We start from the raw sequence: 19,351 nt of genomic DNA on the forward strand, positions 1-19,351 counted from the left end.
CAGGGCTTGCCCTGGGGGCTCCTGGGAGCAGAGTGCTCTGGTCCGGCTCCCCTGGTTCTGCCCTGGCCCTGGGCACTGGTGTGCTCCCTGGGGCAGCTCCACTGACCAGGGCCCTGCTGACCACCCTGGGTGATCTCCATACCTGGCAGGGCCCCTGGCCAGTATCGGGGAGGGTGCTGGTCACTTCCTGCCTAGAAGCTGGGGCCAGGGCCACAGAGTCATCAACGCTGTGGATGTATGGAATCAGTGATCGTAGAAATGTCAACTCCTGAAATCACGAACTGTTAGAAACACATGCTGTCCAACCACAAAAGAACCTTTTTTTTTTTTTTTTTTTTTTTTTTTTTAATTTGACAGAGATTACAAGTAGGCAGAGAGGCAGCAGAGAGAGAGGGAGGGGAGGGGGGGAAGCGTCTTGCCGCCGAGCAGAGAGCCTGTTGCGGGGCTCTATCCCAGGACCCTGGGACCATGACCCAAGCCTAAGGCAGAGGCTTTAACCCACCGAGTCACCCAGGTGCCCCAAAAGAACCTTTTATAAAAGGTTATTTATTTATTTACTGATTTGAGAGAGAAAGTGGGAGTGGAGGGGGGCAGGAAGGGAGAGGGAGAAGCAGGTTCCCCACTGACCGGGGATGCCAAGGTGGAGCTCGATCCCAGGACCCCGAGGTCACGACCGGACCTGAAGGCCAATGCTTCACCAAATGAGTCACCCAGATGCCCCTGATCAAAAGAATCTTAACATTGATAGGCCTACAACATTGGACTGAACAAGGGAACCCAACAGATCTGGGCCAGACCCGCCGCCACAGAGAACAGGGGAAAGCAGACACCTGTGCTCAGGGAAAGCGCTGGTCTGGCAGCTCTCCCCCGTACCAGGCAGCAGAGGGACTTGGAGATCATGTAGCAGAAGCGGGACGAGGTGGCTGAGAGGGAGGAACCCACGCAGCTTGTGGCTCTGTGCCCCGCCCTCCGGTTCTTGGCGTGTGAGCCTGGAGTCAGTCCCACTGGCGCCGCATGTCCTGCAATGCGCCTGGGGTCCCACACGTGTGGCCCTCCCTTTGCCCTGAGTCTCCCGGCATCCTTCCCGGGCTTCCTCCCCTCAGACAGCCTCTGCCCCCCTGGGCCACTCTGGAGGCTGAGGGTTGCCCCTGGCCAGGGATTTTATTCCTGTGGGGTTCGGCCCAAAGTAATAAAAGTGGCTTTGAGAGTAACAAGAGCCCTAACATTTGAGTCACATAGATCTTAGCATCAGCGCCTCACAAACCCTCAGAGACAGTTTAGGCCTGTAAAACTGATTCTCCAGGTTCACAACTTCAGAACCGTATAGACTCCTTGTTCTAGGATCACAGCTGTTAGCGCCCCTGCCCGCAGCGCCCCCACCCCCCACCCCAGTTTGTGCAGCCCTGGCTCAGGGCCCTCAGGACAGGACAGGAGTTCCCTCTGCATCACTGCCTGCCAACCAGGCCAGACCCTTGTCGCAGCAACCCTGGAAGAAGGCCCCTCCCCTGCTGGGGTTCCTTGACTGCTTAGCCGGCCAAGGTGTTCCGGTCCTGGGAGGGTAGCACAAGGCAGAAAGCAAAGTGGGTGTGAACCAGTCCCAGGGCCCCGAGGACAGGAGTGACACGCCTGGCCCCAGGTATCCGCACCCCAGGCTGCCCATCTGATGCCCCCTTGCGCCCCGCCCCAGGCCAGGCCAGGCCTGTCCTGGCACCGGAGCCCATGTCCGCCACGGGACATGACCAAGCTCCCTTGCCAGGGGCTAAATCTGGGAGCTGGCTGGCCACTCGGCCCTGCCACTTGGCCTCCGGCGCCTGTCGGGAGGCCCCTTCCCTTCCTGACCTACAGGGACCCACAGCCATGGTCAGTGGGCTGGGGGGCAAGAGCCAGCCGGCTTCATGGGAGGGACGGGTGGGCTTCTGGAGTCTCTCCCAGCAGGGATGGGCCTGGGGCCAGTGGGGGTATAGGTGACTGAAGGGACCACAGGGGGCCCGAGCTCAGGTTGCCAGGCCTAGAATGGGCAGGAAATGGACAGATGGCAGTGGCCCCCTATCCCTTTAGCCTGCAGCCGGGGTGTGGGCCTGTCCCTGCTGGGCCCAGCAGGCTGAGCTCACTGAAGCAGGACGCTTGTGGGTGAGGAGAGCTTGGTCACGGCTTTGTCCCTAAGACACTGGCCCTGAGGCAACCTTCCATTCTTTCCTGCGGACAGAGGGGGGCACCGAAGACCACCGGGGCCCAGTCTGGGGTCCCTGACTCACTTCCCTGGGTCTGGGCTCGGGTCCCAATCTGCCACCCCCACCAGAGACACCCCAGCTCTGACCTCCCTCCCCTCCTGCCGCCAGTCCCACCGGAAGTTCTCCGCCCCTCGGCACGGACACCTGGGCTTCCTGCCCCACAAGAGGAGCCACCGGCACCGGGGCAAGGTGAAGACTTGGCCCCGGGACGACCCCAGCCGGCCGGTGCACCTCACGGCTTTCCTGGGCTACAAGGCGGGCATGACACACACCGTCCGGGAGGTGCACAGGCCCGGGCTCAGTGAGTGGCTGCAGGGGGACCCATGGGGAGGGTGTGGGGCCTCCTTGCCACGCCTGCCAGAGGATCTGGAGAGACTTCAGAGGCTAGGGGCTGGAGCTGGGGTCTAGGAGGGGAAGCAGCCCCAGAAAGGCAAGGTCCTGCCCAAGGGAGCTGCGGTCAGGGCACTGTCACTGAGCCCTGACCACTGTCCTTACCCCCAGTTTACAGATGAGGAGATCAAGCGGTTAGGAAACTTGCCGGTTGCCCGGTTGGTAAGGGGAGGGGCTACAATCCAAAGACAGGTGCCCCATCTACTTTTTGTCTTCCCATCAGGGTGGGCTCACGTGTGGCTCTAAGGACGGAGACAGAGAGCTCCCACGCACCCTTCGCCTGGTTTCCTGATGGAAATAGCTTAGAAAACTATGGTAGTAGGGTCACAACCGGGTTTCGACTTGGATACGACCTGCCCATCCTGGTCAGGTTTCCCAGGCTGGGGTGGGTGAACGCACGCGTGTGCAGTGCCGCATGGTTCGGCCCCATGTGAATGCGCCACCACGGAACATTCCATCCCCCACGGGTCCTGCCTGCCGCTTTTCTACAGCCAGCCAGCACTGTCCGGCCTCTTGGCAACTGTCCTGTTCTTCATCTCCCCTCATCTGTTTTTAATTTTTATGTATTTATTTATCTTTGTTAATTTATTTGACAGAGATCACAAGTAGGCAGAGAGGCAGGGAAAGCAGGGTCCCCACTGAGTAGAGAGCCCGACGTGGGGCTTGGTCCCAGGACCCTGAGATCATGACCCAAGCTGAAGGCAGAGGCTCAACCCACACAGCCACCCAGGCACCCCAATTTATGTATTTATTTTTGAGGATTTATTTATTTGCTTGAGAGAGAGAGAGCACACGTGCAAGTGGTGGGGAGAGGGGGAGAGGGAGGTGGGAAGAATCGCCAGCAGAGTCCCCAGCCTCATGGGGCTTGAGATCTCACAACCCTGAGGTCATGACCTGAGCCGAGACCCAGAGTCAGACACTCCACTGACTGAGCCACCCGGACGGCCTGTTCCTAATATACGCCAGAAATGTACACTTCTGCTTTGTATTAGTTTCGGTAATAACATCTACAAAATCATTGGTTTGGGACAAATTGTATGTGTTTTTCTAGAACTCATCCAATATACTCATAACTATTAAAACTAAAATTGTTTATATGAGCTCCACTGAGGGAATCCTGGGCCCTACCCTTTGGGGGATGCTGCCCTGGCTGTGGGCTCTCTTAGCCCATTTCCAGATGATCTGGTGGGGAAACCAAGGCAGGGGCAGGTCAGGCCTTATCTGAGATCTCAGAGGCAGAGCATAGACCACCGGAAGGGCCCTGACTAGCACCTGCTCCATGCCCTGGGCGGGGTAGAGAGGGAAGGGCCAGGGGCTGGGGAGGCTGACGGCTGGAGGTCAGTGGGGGCCCTGAGGCCGTGGTGCTCCATCCTCCCTCGGGCAGGACAGGCTGTAGTTGGCTTTTTCCCATGGGCCCCGGATGCCTTCCTCCATGCTCCTGCCTCTGGGTCTCTTCTAGAAATTTCCAAGCGGGAGGAAGTGGAGGCAGTGACCATCGTGGAGACGCCCCCTCTGGTGGTGGTAGGTGTGGTCGGCTACGTAGCTACCCCTCGAGGCCTTCGGAGCTTTAAGACCATCTTTGCAGAGCACCTTAGTGACGAGTGCCGTCGCCGTTTCTACAAGGACTGGTGAGGGCAGCCCTCGGGCGGAGGCTGTGTGGTCTGGCCATCCCTCCATCCTGAGAGCGGTGCTGGAACAGTGGGTGTGGGCAGGCAGGAGCCGTGTCTGCAGGAATGCGTGTTTATGGGGAATTGCCTTCGCTTTAACAAGAGACGCGTGCAAGGGGACTGGAGTAGAAATTGGGGTAGAGAAGGAGAGGAAGGAAGGGTTCTGATTTAGGATTACATTAAGGGACTAATTTGATGGACTGTCAGAGTTGGCTCGGAGCTTCCTAGCAGCCAGGGTGAGAAAGGGAAGGAGCCGCGGACAAGCTCTTCTCATCAGAAAGAAAGGCACTCTGGGGCCTCAGATCTTCCCTCGCACTAAGTCCTGAAAGGGAAGGCCCATCTGCCCAAGGAACCTCACAGATACCCCCATCCTTACAGAGTTGGAGGCGCCCCTGTCCTGGCCCTCTGAGGGAGGTGACAGGTTTGGGGCCCTGAGCCAGGGTGGGCTGGATGGCCACAGGAGAGGTGGCTGACCTCTTAGAGCCTCTTACATTGGGCCCCTCCATCTCAGACACCATCAGCCTGGGATAGCATCGGGGAAGAGGAGCAGTCCCCGTGTCCCCAGAGACCGCAGGGGCGGGGCTGGCAGTGGCCTCCCTGGGAAAGGAAGGAGAGAGGAGGGAACATGCACTGTTCTAAGAGCCCTACACGGTGGGCTGTGGGCATGCGGGGCCCAGACAGGCCTGGCGAGGTGCCCCTGGTTGGCCCCTTAAGTGTCTCCTGCTTGTGGCGCAGGCACAAGAGCAAGAAGAAAGCCTTCACCAAAGCCTGCAAGAGGTGGCGGGACGCCGACGGCAAGAAGCAGCTGCAGAAGGACTTTGCCGCCATGAAGAAGTACTGCAAGGTCATCCGTGTCATTGTCCACACTCAGGTCCGCCCAGCAGACTTGCCACGACCTGGACCCACCCTCCCCCCCCCCCTCCATCCCAGCTTCCAGGAACCCTGGCAAATGTCAGCCTAAAAATACCACAAGCCTGGGGCACGGGCCCAGAGTGCTGGGTGACGGGCGGCGCTGGCTGGCCTCCGCCCCAGGGATGGCATGCTGGGGGTCAGCGTGCTCTGAGGGCAGGCTCAACCAGGGCCCTCCCATTCCCTGAGAGGACCGGATTTCCTGCCAAACGTCCCGGGTAGAGGGCCAGCCACCTCAGTTTGGGTCCTGGCCCAAGTGTGTACGTGAGCCAACATTTATACATGGGGTCCAGCTTGATTTCTGCTGATGAATTACTAACACGTCTGGCTTATTCTGGAACATCGCCTTGGCCTCTTGTCCTCAGGGAAGGCTTGCCTAGGCCTGCAGCAGCACCCCGCTCCCCCCTGCTGTTCCTGGTTATACGGTAACCAGGTCATGGTCATGTCTGTTTCCCTTGAGAGACTGGAGCTCCACGGGGGCAGGGACCCAGCTGCCAGCTCAGGGCTGCACCTCGTATGCAGTAGGCACTCCATAAGTGCTTGCTGAGCACTAGGCCATGGCCAGTGTCCCTGATTCCTCCCATGTGTCCCCTCAGCCGGTGCCTCACACAGCAGCAGCCAGAGATACCTAAACATACCAACCACCCTGAGTCACACCCTGCAGCTAGAATGAAGCCCAAGTTTCTCCCCACAAGACCTGCACAGGCAGGCCCCTGCTCAACTCTGAGTTCATCCCGCACCACATTCCTCCTCGCTCGCCATGGTCCAGACACACTGGTCTCCTCTCCATCCCTCCAACTCCCTGCCACAGGGCCTTTGCAAATGCGGTTTCCCATGCTCCCCAAAGTTTCAGATCTTCACTTAGTGGCTCCTTCTTCTTATTGGTGTCACATCAGCGGGGTCATCTCTGACTGCCCTGTGTGCAAGGACTGTCCCCTCTGCCCCCACGGTTCCATTAGAATGCTCCGCCCTGTCCAAGAATTTACTCGATTTCTGTCTCCCAACTAAATAGTGGCTCCCTGAGGTCCAGGACCTTGCCTGCCTCATTCCGTGCTGTATCCCCCCAGTGGCTAGCACAGAACATAACGTAGAGCCAGACCCGAACTCTGGAACATCCATTGAAGGAATGCATGCAGGAAAGCCTGCTGGGAGTCACTAGCCAGTCATACCATGTCTGCAGGTGGGGGCTCTGAGCCTCTGGGAGCCGACCGGCTGTGCCATGTCCCGCAGATGAAGCTGCTGCCTTTCCGGCAGAAGAAGGCCCACATCATGGAGATCCAGCTGAATGGCGGCACAGTGGCTGAGAAGGTGGCCTGGGCTCAGGCCCGGCTAGAGAAGCAGATCCCGGTGCACAGTGTGTTCAGCCAAAGTGAGGTCATTGACGTCATTGCTGTCACCAAGGGCCGTGGTGTCAAAGGTGGGTCTGGATGGGGATGGTGGCTTCGGGAAGGCCCCTGGAGGGCGTGGAGGCTGGGCTGGCCTCTCAGCCACTAGCCGCCCCCCACCTTCTTCCTGCACCTCCTGCAGGGGTTACGAGCCGTTGGCATACCAAGAAACTGCCGCGGAAGACCCACAAGGGGCTGCGCAAGGTGGCCTGCATCGGCGCCTGGCACCCTGCCCGCGTGGGTTGCTCCATCGCTCGGGCTGGGCAGAAAGGCTACCACCACCGCACAGAGCTCAACAAGAAGGTGTGTCCCCAGTCTGGGTGGTGGAGGGACACTCATGACCAGACCCCAGGGGGTGGGTTGCGTGACGCAGACACTGCCTGGTCCCCCGAAGGCTCTGAAATGCCCCTCAAGTGCCTGGGTCTAAGCACACATGCTGGTGGGGACAGACATCCCACTGGCTCCGGAGGCCCCCTGCGATTTGCCACGTGCCCTGATCTTCTCCTGGCAGATCTACCGTATTGGCCGGGGGCTGCACAAGGAGGATGGGAAGGTGGTTAGGAACAATGCGTCCACCAGCTACGACGTGACGGACAAGTCCATCACACCACTGGTGAGCGGGCAGGGCACGCATGCACGGGTAGGCACGGGTCGTACTGGCCTGCCCCGGGAGCTCAGGGCCCAGAGAGCGGTGGCTTGGCAACGCAAGCCCGTGCTGCTCCCATGTCCTCTGAGTCTTCCCCTGCAGACAGCTTCCTGTCCCACTGCTGTCAGGGGCTGTGGAGGGCAGCAGCTGCAGCTGTGGCCTTGCACTCATGCCACCTGGGTTCCAGTCCCACCTGCAGTGTGGAGCAGCTCCAGGGCCCGGAACAAGGGACTCCATGTCCCGGAGTTTTGGTTTCTCCCTCACTAAAATGTAGGTTGTGAAATGAGCTAAGGAAGGACTCAGAATAAGGCTCAGATGCTGCCCTGATAAGGGACCCAGAGTGCTGCCCTGGGGCCAGGCTTGCAGCTGCCCCTAACCCAGCTGCTCCTTGAGGGGCCTGGATCCTGGCTGACTCAGTTTCCCACAGGGAGGCTTCCCGCACTACGGGGAGGTCAACAACGACTTCGTCATGCTGAAGGGTTGCATTGCCGGCACCAAGAAGCGGGTCATCACACTGAGGAAGGTCAGCGCCTCTGTGGTGGGCTGGGGAGCAGGAGCCCCATGGGCCATGGGAAGGTTCTGGGGGCTGGCCTCCCTGTCCTGCACCTTGCTCAGAGGAGGGTGGGGATGGGAAGAGCAAAAAGGAGGGGTTCTGGCAGGAGCTGGGTGAGTGAGTCCTTCTTGGTGTGGACTGGGGGTGGTGGGAGGTGGTGGGTGAGGAACTTACATCTGGCTCTCGTCTCCCACGGACCCCCCAGTCCCTGCTGGTGCACCACAGCCGCCGAGCCCTGGAGAACATCGAACTCAAGTTCATCGACACAACCTCCAAGTTTGGCCACGGCCGCTTCCAGACCGCCCAAGAGAAGAGGGTCTTCATGGTGAGCCCACCCACCCCTTGTCCTCCGGGGCTCAGCCCCCACAGCCCTCCTGCGCCAGAGTGGGACAGCTGGAGCAGATGAGGGTCCGGGGGCGCCCCTGCGCTCATCCCCACCCGGGGGCCCCCAGCAGCCCCGCCCCCGCACGATTTGCGCAGGCAACAAAGCCGCAGCCCCGGGATCCCGGCCGGGGGCAGTGGCACCGGCTAGACCTCGGTCGCTAGCGCCCCTCCGTCTCCCCCAACCCCCAACCAGGGTCCCCAGAAGAAGCATCTCGAGAAGGAAAAGCCGGAGACCTCGAGGGACCTGTAGGCGGCTTGCGACGGAGGGAGCCTGAAGGCAGCGCGGCGCCACCCCCGCCTGTCCCCGCTGTCTAATAAAGTGCGGAGGCGACTCTGCCCGCGTGTATCAGAGTGGGGAGCGCGGGAAGGCGGGTGGCCCGCGGGTGGCCCGGGACCTGATCCACGGCAGACGGGTTGCGACCTGGACCCGCCCCGGCCCGGCGCAGCTCAGCGGCGCCCCCTGGCGCTCGGGCGGGGCGGCAGTGTCGGAGGCGCCGCACCGGAGCCCCTGCCGGGAGATCTCGGGGGCGGGGCCTCGGGGGCGGGGCCTGCGCTAAGTCTGGGCGTCTCTGATTGTGATTGGTCCTCTGGGGGCGGGGCCTCGGGGAGCCCGGCAGGCTCCGGGCATTGATTGGTCCTCGGCCGGAGGGGCGGGACCCGGGCGCAGGCCGGGCTGTAGCGGGCGGGTGGCCTCGGGTCGGTCCCGGGGCGGACGCTGCGCTGTCCCGCTGGCGCCATGTCGTTCTGCAGCTTCTCCGGGGGCGAGATTTTCCAGAATCACTTTGAACCGGGTATGAGCTGTGACCTCCCGGGAGGATAGCGGGCGGGAGCGCGCATGGAGCGGCGGTGGAGCCCCGGGATCCCGGAAGGGCGGAGTTCACTGGCGGGGGGGTGAGGGGGTGCAGGAGGACGGAGGGGCCTGGAGTCTGGAAGGTGGGGGTACCTGAGGGGAGGGGCGACCTAGGGAGCGGCGTCGCCGGCCGGGCGGCGTGCGTGAACGAGGCGGTTTCCGGGAGGAACCCGTGGGGTCAGGGTGCTCGCCAGGGGTGACGCCGGTGGCGGGGGGGGGGGGAGCTGGGGAGGATCGGGATTAGGAGCAGGATTTCAAGGGGACGCGACGGAGGCTCTTGTCCGAGGGCGCCCCCTGATGATGCCGCTGCCTTTCCCCCTCCCCTGTTCCTGGGACCCGACGTACGCCTCGGAAGCACAGAGCGTTCCCTTCGGAACGCCCACCTGGGTTCTTCCCCAGTCCGCTCAGGGCCCTGGGGTTGGGCAACCGGGACAGCCGCCAGGCCGCCAGGGCCAGTGAGGTTTAACCAGACAGCCTGAGTGGAGGTGGGGAGTAGAGGTGAGAGTGGTTTGGGACTCGGGGGACCCTCAGTTCTGGCCCCAGGCTTTGAGAGGCCCTGGCTGTACCCTTTGGGGCTGTGCTGCTGGTAATGGACGAATTTGGTAAAAACATGCCCACAGCCAAGACTAAGCAGTGCTTTCCCTGGGGCAGGATCTGTTGGGTGTCAGCCCTCTAGGGGGCTGGGCTGTGACACTGAGCATCTGTGGACGTCAGCTGTGACCTAGGGCTCTCTGGGCAAATACCTCCCCTGGGGCCTTCTGGCTGTGGGACCGCAGTTGTCCTCAGGCCGCTCTGTGGAAATGAAGCTTCTTTCCACAGCAGCTCCCCAGCCCTCCTCGCTTCCTTCTCCACTTGCTGGCAAAGGCTGAGTGGTTGACAGACTCCGGGAAGGGCTGTCCTCAGGCGGGGCTATGGGTGCTGGGCACTCCTGTAGGGGGTTCAGGGGGTTAGGCATGTGCCTTAAGCTTGGGTCATGATCTCACGGTTCTGGGATCGAGTCTCGCAGGTTTCCCACGGAGCAAAGAGCCGGTTTGCTTCGTGGGAAGCCTGCTTCTCCCTCTCCCTCTGCTTGTCGCTCTCTCTGACAAACAAACAAATAAATAAATAAATATTTAAAAACCAAAACAAAACTGGAAAGGGGTGCCTGGCTGGCTCAGCCGGTAGAGAGCGTGACTCTTGATCTCCGGGTCATGAGTTCAAGCCCCGCAGTGGACATGGGCTCCTGCCCACTTAAACAAAACAGCAAGACTAAAATGGGAAGGTGTACATCACAGGACCGCTGATGAGAGCCAATGAGCTGAGTGAAAAGCGGCTCTCCTGGGCTAGGCACATTGCTAAGGAGCACTGGGCGTGGTGTGTCCCCACAGAGCCAGGCCCGGGTTGGGGGCAGCTGGGGGTGTGGGGAGGACGTGCAGGCCACCCTGCAGACGGGCACAGAACTCTGTTCTCCTAGGCCTGAGGATTCAGCAGCTCACCCCAAAGACGCTGGAGCCAACGTGTGTGCCTTGGCCTTTTCTTCTGCCCCCAGGTGTCTATGTGTGCGCCAAGTGTGGCTATGAGCTCTTCTCCAGTCGCTCGAAGTACGCACACTCATCCCCGTGGCCCGCCTTCACTGAGACCATTCACGCCGATAGCGTGGCCAAGCGTCCAGAGCGCAACTCTCCTGACGCCCTAAAGGTGAGGGCTGCAGTGGGGCGGTCGTGGGGGTCTGGGCCAGGGAGAGCCTGAGGGCTGGTCATTCCTTCCTTCTTTGTGTTCCCCCCACAGCTCTAGGGGCTCAGAGTCATCTACTCCAGGCCTCCGGTTTTAGCCAGGCGAGCTGCACCCCCAGACTTCTGGGAAGAGCCTGGGGTCCCAATGGAAACAGGGAATCAGGACTGCTTTCCTGCGTAGGCTGCAGGATGGAGGCTGACCGCTCCCGCCTACAGTTACTTTGGGACATGGGTGTGGGGAGGACGCCGCCTGTTGGTGGCAGGAGGGGCCATTGCATGGTTGTTTTGTGGTCTTTCCAGGTGTCCTGTGGCAGGTGTGGGAACGGGCTAGGCCATGAGTTCCTGAATGATGGCCCCAAGCCGGGGCAGTCCCGCTTCTGAATATTTAGCAGCTCGTTGAAGTTCATCCCGAAAGGTGAGCTCGCTTTCTGACCGCTGGACACAGGCCTGTTGACATTTTAGAAGCCCAGGGGCGGGAGGCACACTCTTCTCACCCACTGACAGTGACAGCTCATGGGGGCCCCAAAGCACACGGCCCAGGAGCTGCCCACAGCCACCCCAGAGGGTGGCTTCAGGGCAAGGGCAAGGGGGCAGGTGTCCTGATTGATCACATGTGCCCCAAAAAGGGGCATCTGACAGTGGATGTGGTGGAGGGTTTTCTGAGGGGGCAGGCAAGGCTGGGCGGAGGCTGAGGGTTAGGGCTGTGTGGCCACGAGCTTGCTGCTTAGCCTCTCTGAGTGGTCCCCCTCCTCTGCACAGTGGCTGGGCTCACAGAGCCCCCTTCACGGGCCAGCGTGAAGGCACCTGCGTTGACGTGGTGCCCGGGGGCCTGGCAAGCAGTGAGCGCTCGGCTGTGTGCCCCTGTGGGCTATGCGCTCACTCACTACAGGTCTCTCCCAGTCTCTGCAAAAGAGTGGTCCCGCGAAACTTTTCGCAGAATGGTGTCAAGTGAAGGGCATCTCCCACACAAGGTTCCCTTGTGCCACGACACTTTTGTACAAGATCTTATACGTTAGCACCTGTTCTCATGAACTGAAAGAAACCCAAAGAGGTTTTTCACTCAGAAGGAAAGTGTTGCCTTACTAATGTAGGAAATGTGTGTGTAGCAGGAATGAAACGTAAAAGCAAAGTGGCCTAACCCAACCTTTGGGAAATTAGGGCTCCGTGTGCTAGCAGTTTGTTGGGGCAGCTGTTTCCGTGTGAGTCTGATCCCTGGGGAGGTGGGGGGGAATGAGGGGCCAGCGATGACAGGGTGAGATGTGATTTGGTCCTGTAGTGGTTAGTGCTCTTTGTCTCGCAGAGGAAGGAGAGACTGGGCTCTCCTGGAGATCTTGGGGAACAAAGCAGGGCACACAGCCTCCCCCAAGCTGGGTGCCTGGGTCCTCCCAGGGTCCTCCCAGCTGCCCTGTCCTGCCAGGTGTGGGCTGGCTAGCTCATGGGATGGCGTCTGAAACATGATGTAGCAATGGCTTGTGTTTCTCTTTCTCCCTTCTTTCTTTTAGGCAAAGGAACTTCTGGCTCTCAGGAACCATAGGCACACAGCACATACCCATTCCAGCTGGACACTGCCCTGTGGTCATGCTCTGGCCATCCCACCTTGGAATTGGAACCCCAGACATTCAGACAGGGGAGGGGGCTGGCTGAAGCCTCAGGAGGTCTTGGCCCTGTGCAGGTTGTCTTTGGGAAGAGCACTGGGTTGCCACGATGGCCATAGCCTACTGCTGGGATGGGCTGGAGGGCCCCGCTTTGGGCTCGCCTTAGCCTCCCACTCATACGGAATCTCAGAGAGGTGGGCTCTAAGCCTAGCTTGCCCTTGAATGACGGCACACCCCACCTTCTCTTCTCCACAGCCCATTGCCCTCTCCCTGCCTGTCTGGATTCACCTCCGTGGGACCCAATTCTGAGATGGGCTCTGGCTCTCACCAAAGCTCGCGTCCCTCTCCCCCAGGCCATGTGGGGAGACAGAATGCAGAGGGAGGCGGCCCTTGCCGGCTGCCCCAGCTCCGGTCACTACATGATTCACTCTGGTTAAACCCTTCCAGGCAGCCAGAGTGGTGATGACCTGTGACCTGCTGGGGAGCGGGCCCAGGGGACGGGCCTTGGCCTCTCAGTTTTGAGAGAAGAAGTCCCCCACCCCATTCTGCACCCGGGTGGGTGCCCCTTGCCTCACTCCGTCTTAGGCAAGTGGCTGTTGCCCCATTACCTTGATTGTGCAAGGCTAGGGTCGGGAGCTCGGAGCCTGGAGCTCCCGCCTCCCCACGAGGCCGCGGCTTCTTGCACACGTCCGGATGGGTCTGTGATGCCAAAGGCTGTCCCGTTTGAGCTCCCCACTGGGGCCGTCCGGGATCAATAAACAAATGGACCCTGGGTCTGTGTCTTCATTCCCACCAGGCATGCTAGGACACCTCATTTCGCATGTTCCACAGATATTTACTGAGCAGGGGCAGCCTGCTGCTGAGGATGCAGCCGTGGGACACATAGGCCTCCCCGCCCCGCACGGCCTTCCGGCGTGTTCGAGGAGACCACAAGTTCCCGTCCCGTGATGGTCCAGGGCCTGAATAGCCACACCAGAGCCATGATGCGGGACTGCGTGGGGGGCGATGAAGGGGCTAGTGCTTTGGCCCCCTGGTTGGGGAGGAGGACGCCGAGGGGCAGATCATCTCAGCTCAGGAGTGACAGGTGAGAGAAGCAAGAAGGGAGACGCCTTGAGAGGGCGACAGATGCGTGCCCCTGTAGGGGGGAGGTCAGAATTCCTTGGACAAATCCCAGAAAGTGTAAGAATGGGTATTAAGGGGTGGGTTGATGGTGAAAGGAAGATAAAGTTGGATCAGGCTGAATTTATTGGTAGAGGCTCACCAAGCAGAGGTGGGAGGTTTAATGGTGCTGCTCAGGGGACGAGAGGGAGCTTGAGCCTTTGGTTGCTCGGTTGGCTGAGACATGACCCGGAAGGCGGCCTGTGCTAAAGGGAGGGGATGTGCCAGCACTGCCTTGTTTGGATGGAGGGAGGGTCCAAAGGCTTAGGGAGATGGGAGCATCAGAGCAGATCTATCCGTGAAAACCCGCTCCCTGACCTCCGGGTCCAGAGGACACACCTTTCACCATGATTGTGAAGAAGCCCCAGCATCTTCTCGAGGCCAGAAATTACGTACAGGACTGCCAGCGAGCTGGGAAAACAAAGTGCGACGGGGGTCACTGGGTCCCCAGGGGGCAGGGGTCACAGACCCAAGGCAAGGGGAGGGGTACAGTGACTGAGACGGACCTCACGGTCAGAGCGCCAGTCAGGTCGGTGTGATGCTCTTAGAGCGAGGCCATTGGCGAGCAGGTCACAGTGTTCCTGGATGTGAAACAGATGGGAAGCCTCCGGATTCTTCCTGGTCTGAACGAGCAGCCGTTCCAGGTCAGGGGAACAGAAGTCAGGCTGGAATCCTAAGAACAAGGTCCTGGTCCATCCGTCCTCAGCTCCCGGAGCTCCCAGACCTGAGCCAGTTTACAGACCCAGGGAGGCAGGTCCCCTCAAGGAAGGATCTTGGTACATTGCCCAAAATTGGATAACGTTAATCTTTCTCCCAGCCTTCCCCAAAAGGACCTATACTGGGTGGCTGTGCACCGGGGAAAGGGAAATAATCAGACATTCCAGGGACTACCAGACACGGGGTCCGGACTGACTCCTGTTCCAGGGGACACACACGCTCAGTGTCCGGGGAGGGCTGACAGAGGCGGGCGGCAGCAGACCCTCGGCTCAGGCCTTCTCCCGGTGGGCCCATCGTATGGTCGTTCCCCAGTTCTGAAGGCATTGTGGGAGTGGACATACTCAGCAGCCTGGAGCACCCCATGTCGTGAGGACCAGGGCCTGGCTGCTGGTGTGAGAACGGGGGTGGTGGAGGAGGGATGAGGTTGGAATGGCCGGGGAGGGAGGGGCAGGGGGGCTGCCGACACTGTTGGTCTGCTCATCCTGCTCACTCCTTGGTGACAGGACTCTGTCTTTTCCCCATCCCCAGCCGCAGACCAGGGGTCCCTGCTGTGGTGGCAGGGTGGGGAGGAGGTCACTAACCTGTGCAGGGGCCTTTGGCTCCCTGTGTGACCTTGGGTGGAGCACTTCCCCTTCCTTTGTGGAACCCGGCCTGTCCCCTGGGTGGGGGTGGGGGTGGGGCGGGGGCGGGGGTGATGGCAGACTCCCAGTCGCTCCGCCAGTCTCTGGGTTGCTCAGTGGTCCTGTGCAACAGAGGAAATTGTGCAACAGCTGGGAGGGGTCAGCACTGACAGAAAGCACCAAGGAGGACCAGGCAAAAGAACGCCCTGCGGGTGGGGCTTTTTGCTGTTTGCCCCTCCCCTCAGTGTGGCAGCCTCCAGCCCTACGAAACACCTCCCTCGCTGCCCTGCTGGGGGCCGGTCCTGATGGCAACTGTGAGAAATACTCCCCACCCCGGCCTGGGACAGCAGGGGATGTGTCCTCCACCCCATGATTCCAGCTCCTACCTCTGCCTGACTTCCTCCTGCAGGAACCGCTCTGTGTCCCAAGTTAGGGCTGCTCTAGTCACCGGGATCATCATCAGCTCTGGGGCCTTGACCAGCCCAGCCTTTGATCTGCACACTAGGAGTCTAGCAGCCAGCATTGGCCAAGGGCAAGCCCACTGTAGGTGAGCAGAGACTGAATGCTTAGTCACTTCCATGGGGGACAGCATCCCGAGTCTCTCCCCTAACCCTCATGAGGCAGGCCCTCATTCTGCAGGGGAAGAACAAGGCTCAGAGATGAGGAGGGACTTGCCTGAGGCCTCAGGCTCTCTCTGCACACAGCTGTCCCTTTCCTCTTCTCTATGGCCCAGATGAGAAGCAGTGGCTCTGGGAAGGTGGTGACCACCTTTTGAGCACAGTGGGAAGCAGCAAGCACAAGGAAGCTGCCTAGGGGTGGAGCCGTCGGAGTGGTTAGCAGCAATCTCCAGGCCCAGGGCTAGGATGGACTTTCCTTATCTCTCCCAGCACTCCTGGCTCAGCGTGTCCCTGAGTGAACCCGATCCAAGAACAAGCTGGCCTCCTGTAAACTGGGCCGATGTATCCGGGACATAGCCCTGGGGCCGGCTCTCCAGGGCCAGATCTCTGGCAGGGTGGGCTGAAGGACCTGTGTGTGTCTGGAGCTGGTGAGGCTGGGAGGGACGTCGTGAGAGCGGCGTCCTGGACACATCCAAATGTCCAGGTCCCCTGGCAGTGGGGAGGGCTGGAGGCAGGGTCCTTGGAAGGGTGATGGGAGAAGGGTGGGCCCAAAGCCCCGAGGTCCCCTTTCCCCGGGAGCCTGGATATGGATGGCTATGAGCAGGGTCTGTCTGCCGGGGCGGGGCCGGGCGGGAGCGAGAGGTCTCCTGTGGATTCATAAATCCCCCCACCCTCTTCCTCCTGCTGGGTTACACCACTGCCTTTGGCCTGCAGCCCCGGTTCCTCCTTGAGAAACAAAAGACTCTTAGAGCCCAGCTCCCACCACTCCCCACCGGTGCCCCCTTGTGTGCCAAGCAGATCCTCCAGGGCACAGCCTGGCAGCCAAGGGTTCTGCTCAGTGGTGGAGGGCTCCTCCGCTCTGCCAACACCAGTCACCAGCAGCCCGCAGGCCGGTGCACGCAGAGGCACCAGGGCAAGGGCCTGGCAGGAGAGAGAGGACATCCGTCTGGGATCCCACGGCAGAGGGCAGGAGGGAACCGACCGTGAGCCTCACTCACGGCTTTCTTTTTTCTGAGTGACAAGGACCAGGGAGAGCCGTGTCCCGGGTGGGGGTGCTGCCGATGCCCAGGTCCCAGCAGCCCCCTGACTCCAGCCAGGTCTGTCTGTGGGCCAGGCCGGCAAGGGGGAGGTGGCTCCCAGAGAGGTCGGCGAAGGTCACCGCCAAGCCAGCCACCGTGCCCCCACCCTCATACGAGGTCCTGGTAGGGGACCCAGAGCGACGACCCCCTCTGAGTCCACCCGTGCTCGAGGATCCCTCCCCAGGCAGGGACGCAGTGACCGTGTGCACACACGCTGGCAGGGGGCGCGCTCGCTCCGCGCTGCGCGTGCGCCGGGCCGGGTCGGCGAGGCCCTGCAGTTCCCCGAGGCGACGCCAGGGGGCGAGCGGCGGCATCTCCGACGACGGGGCAGGGTCTGCGCCGCGTCCAGCCCCGGGCCCCGCGACCCCGAGGCTCTCGGTGATCAGTGCCAGCGTCGCCCGGCCCTAGGCCACGGCGGCCCAACCTGCCGGTACCCGGCACACAGGCTGGTGGCTCCTGGCGTCCGAAGGCGCAGGGACCCCATTTGGAGGCTTCATGAAAGCGACGGGCGCAGGGCAAGCTGTCGTCGAGGCAGAGTGCGGGACGGAGGTGGGGGGTGGGACGGCTGCGGGGGCGCGGGTGCTGCTCCGACGTTCCAGCCCCTCCAGCCTGGCGGGACCCACCGGCACCGACGCCTCCCGCCTCCTCTCCCCGCGGCTCTGCCACCTCCTGGCCCTGGGGCCCCAGGTTCCAGCTTCCTCCTCCCGCGCATCTTTGGCCTCGTCTGTCCCCACAGCAGTGAGAGCCCGAGCTGGCCTCCCCCTACCAGTGTGATCTTTGCAAAATAGCAGTCAGACCAGACACTTGCCGGGGTGCTTCCGGCGGCTCTGCTGGCTCTGGTCCCACAGACCCCACTTCTCCAGCTAGATTTCCACTCCATGCGTGAAAGCGGTTTCACGCCGTGTAACCGTGCAGTTCCCGCTATCCACACCCCTGCACGCGGACTCTTCCCCTGGGCCTCGGGGCCAGCCAGGCTCCATTCTAAAACATGCTCCCTGCTCAGGCCCTCTCCAATTTGCTGTACATTATTCCTCATCCCCTCCCTGTGTGCTAGAATCCTTCTAGAAGCTTCTCCTGGTGGCTCTCTCCTTCCCCCACACCACAGGGTTCCTGGGCGGGTCTCCTATACATGTGTACAGACTGGGTCCCTGCTGTCCCCTTGCAGGTCTCACCCCTCCACAGGTCAGAGACCACGGCACGCTGACCTCATTCCTTCCCAAAGGCTGAGCCCCGCGGGAGGCTTCACCTAGTAGCAACCGAGGAATGGATATCAGATGGCACTGCCTTCTGCTCACTCCCTCTGTAGGGACCAGTGAGCCAAACTACACATCTGTGTGAGTGTGTCCATGGTCTGGGGGTACAGGGACCACCCTACCCTGGCCCTAGGGTTCAGCTGACCAGAGTTTAGAGGCCAGAAGCACAGACAAGACCTTCGGTGGGCCTCCTGTGGCTGACAGGAGGGGAGGGGCCGAGGGTTACCTGTAGACAGGCTCCCTCCACCCCAAGCCCTCACCACCCCCCAAGGTCTGTCTCCAGACATGATTTGTTCCTTGTAAAACCACAGAGATTATCCATGCGTCAGCCCCTGTCTTCATGTCTTATCATGTTTCATCTCCAGTGAGGACGTTTACAAGCTGCTCTTGGCTTCAAAGGGCTTGGCAGCTGCGTCTCGGGCCCAGGACCAGGCAGGAGGTAGGGCCCTCTGGGTTCTGTATGCCCAAGGCAGGCTGCCCGCTCCCCTGGGCTGCCCCCTCTGCCTCGGACTCCAGTGGCTTTTTGCTTCCTTAGTCTCGGCACTGTGGATTTTTGCTGGGCCCCCATCTCAGAGCCAGAACCCCTGGTGTGTATCTGGAGGTGGGGGGAAGGCAGGGAAGCTGGAGTCAGAGGGAGGAGAGCAAGGGCTGGGATAGCAGGCAGAGTCACTGTTCTCTGAGGCGGGGGTAATGTGTGTGTCAAATTTCAGGGTCCTCTAGCCAGACCGGGAAGCCCGAAGCTTAGGGCAGTGGGGGCTGCTGGGGGAGTGGGGAGTTTGAGGCGTCTGCCCCAGGATGCTCTGCCCTGGCATCTGGGTTCTGGGTATCCCTTGAGGGCCAAGCCCAGCAAGACTGGCTGCATGCCTGTCTGTGTGTCTGTCTGGCCAGCTGTGGTGGTGGAGTGCTTCCCCTGGAAATGAGGGGTGGATGGAGTGTGGCCTTCTCTGGTGTCCTGTCCACTGCCAAGGCTGGAGCTGCTTCTGGGACTAGGTCACTGGTGGATGGAGAGCTGCACACTTGGGGCTTCCCACGTTGGGGATGGGGGCTGGGAAGCCTGTGGACACCCCCCACCATGCACAGCTGTGCACATATACAACCCACATGCACACGTGGTCCTGTGGCCTCGGCAGAAAGCGGAGTTCCCGAGTCTGCATTAGCTTCCTTGCTCCCAATGAAACGTGCTCACAGTCATTGTGTTGTCCATGGGGACTCTCACCAGGGCATTGATGGCTAGACCAGAGCCCCAGTGCCCTGATGGGGCCACTTAGATGATACCCAGCCTTCCCCATGATGCTGAGCCGCTTCTGCGTCCCGAAGCCTGGCTTGGGGCTGTGATGCTGGAGGAGGTGGGGTGGGGGTGGGTGGGGTGGGGGCAAAGAGAGTCCTGTTTCTATGAAACCCTTTAGATCGATTTTGAGCATAAAGGCTGTTGCCAGTGCTTGCCTCTTGCAGAAGGGGGACTGCATCCTGGAAGGATTGTTATATTGTTATAAAGGGAGCTGATCCAGGCTGGTTAGGGAGAAGCAATTTGCAGGGCCCCATGGTGGGTCCCAGGGGCCTGCATCCCCGCCCACTCCCGGAGAAG

At 60.9% G+C, this 19,351-nt stretch overlaps 2 protein-coding genes across 3 annotated transcripts; both read left to right on the plus strand.

Annotated features, from left to right (window-relative positions):
• The first annotated feature begins 1,704 nt into the window (after nucleotides 1–1,704).
• On the plus strand, nucleotides 1,705–8,458 carry RPL3L (ribosomal protein L3 like). Its single transcript, XM_032326827.1, has 10 exons — nucleotides 1,705–1,860; nucleotides 2,340–2,532; nucleotides 4,081–4,249; nucleotides 5,024–5,159; nucleotides 6,428–6,614; nucleotides 6,725–6,885; nucleotides 7,094–7,195; nucleotides 7,656–7,751; nucleotides 7,987–8,106; nucleotides 8,359–8,458. Exons 1-10 carry the CDS (start codon nucleotides 1,720–1,722, stop codon nucleotides 8,413–8,415), a joined length of 1,362 nt encoding a protein of 453 aa, XP_032182718.1. The 5' UTR covers nucleotides 1,705–1,719; the 3' UTR covers nucleotides 8,416–8,458.
• Nucleotides 8,459–8,794: 336 nt separating this feature from the next.
• On the plus strand, nucleotides 8,795–13,094 carry MSRB1 (methionine sulfoxide reductase B1). 2 transcript variants are annotated; one of them, XM_032326833.1, is made up of 4 exons: nucleotides 8,810–8,956; nucleotides 10,544–10,692; nucleotides 11,028–11,142; nucleotides 12,230–13,094. In XM_032326833.1, the coding sequence occupies exons 1-4, from the start codon at nucleotides 8,902–8,904 to the stop codon at nucleotides 12,259–12,261; spliced, it is 351 nt and encodes a 116-aa protein (XP_032182724.1). In that variant the 5' UTR covers nucleotides 8,810–8,901; the 3' UTR covers nucleotides 12,262–13,094. The 2 variants fall into 2 exon arrangements, with proteins under 2 accessions (XP_032182725.1, XP_032182724.1); XM_032326834.1 differs by lacking the exons at nucleotides 11,028–11,142; nucleotides 12,230–13,094 and adding an exon at nucleotides 10,783–11,021 and having other exon boundaries at nucleotides 8,795–8,956; nucleotides 10,469–10,692.
• The last annotated feature ends 6,257 nt before the right edge of the window (nucleotides 13,095–19,351 follow it).

Source organism: Mustela erminea, chromosome 20 (genome assembly GCF_009829155.1).
Source record: "Mustela erminea isolate mMusErm1 chromosome 20, mMusErm1.Pri, whole genome shotgun sequence".
Taxonomy (NCBI): Eukaryota; Metazoa; Chordata; class Mammalia; order Carnivora; family Mustelidae; genus Mustela; species Mustela erminea.

Excerpts from the sequence above, each read along its gene's own strand:
- MSRB1 (XM_032326834.1), top strand. The coding sequence starts at position 8,902 with ATGTCGTTCTGCAGCTTCTCCGGGGGCGAGATTTTCCAGAATCACTTT. Across the intron at positions 8,957-10,468 it reads CCAGAATCACTTTGAACCGG|GCCTGAGGATTCAGCAGCTC; the intron begins GTATGAGCTGTG and ends CTGTTCTCCTAG.
- RPL3L (XM_032326827.1), top strand. The coding sequence starts at position 1,720 with ATGTCCGCCACGGGACATGACCAAGCTCCCTTGCCAGGGGCTAAATCT. Across the intron at positions 6,886-7,093 it reads GCACAGAGCTCAACAAGAAG|ATCTACCGTATTGGCCGGGG; the intron begins GTGTGTCCCCAG and ends TTCTCCTGGCAG. Across the intron at positions 7,752-7,986 it reads GGGTCATCACACTGAGGAAG|TCCCTGCTGGTGCACCACAG; the intron begins GTCAGCGCCTCT and ends CGGACCCCCCAG.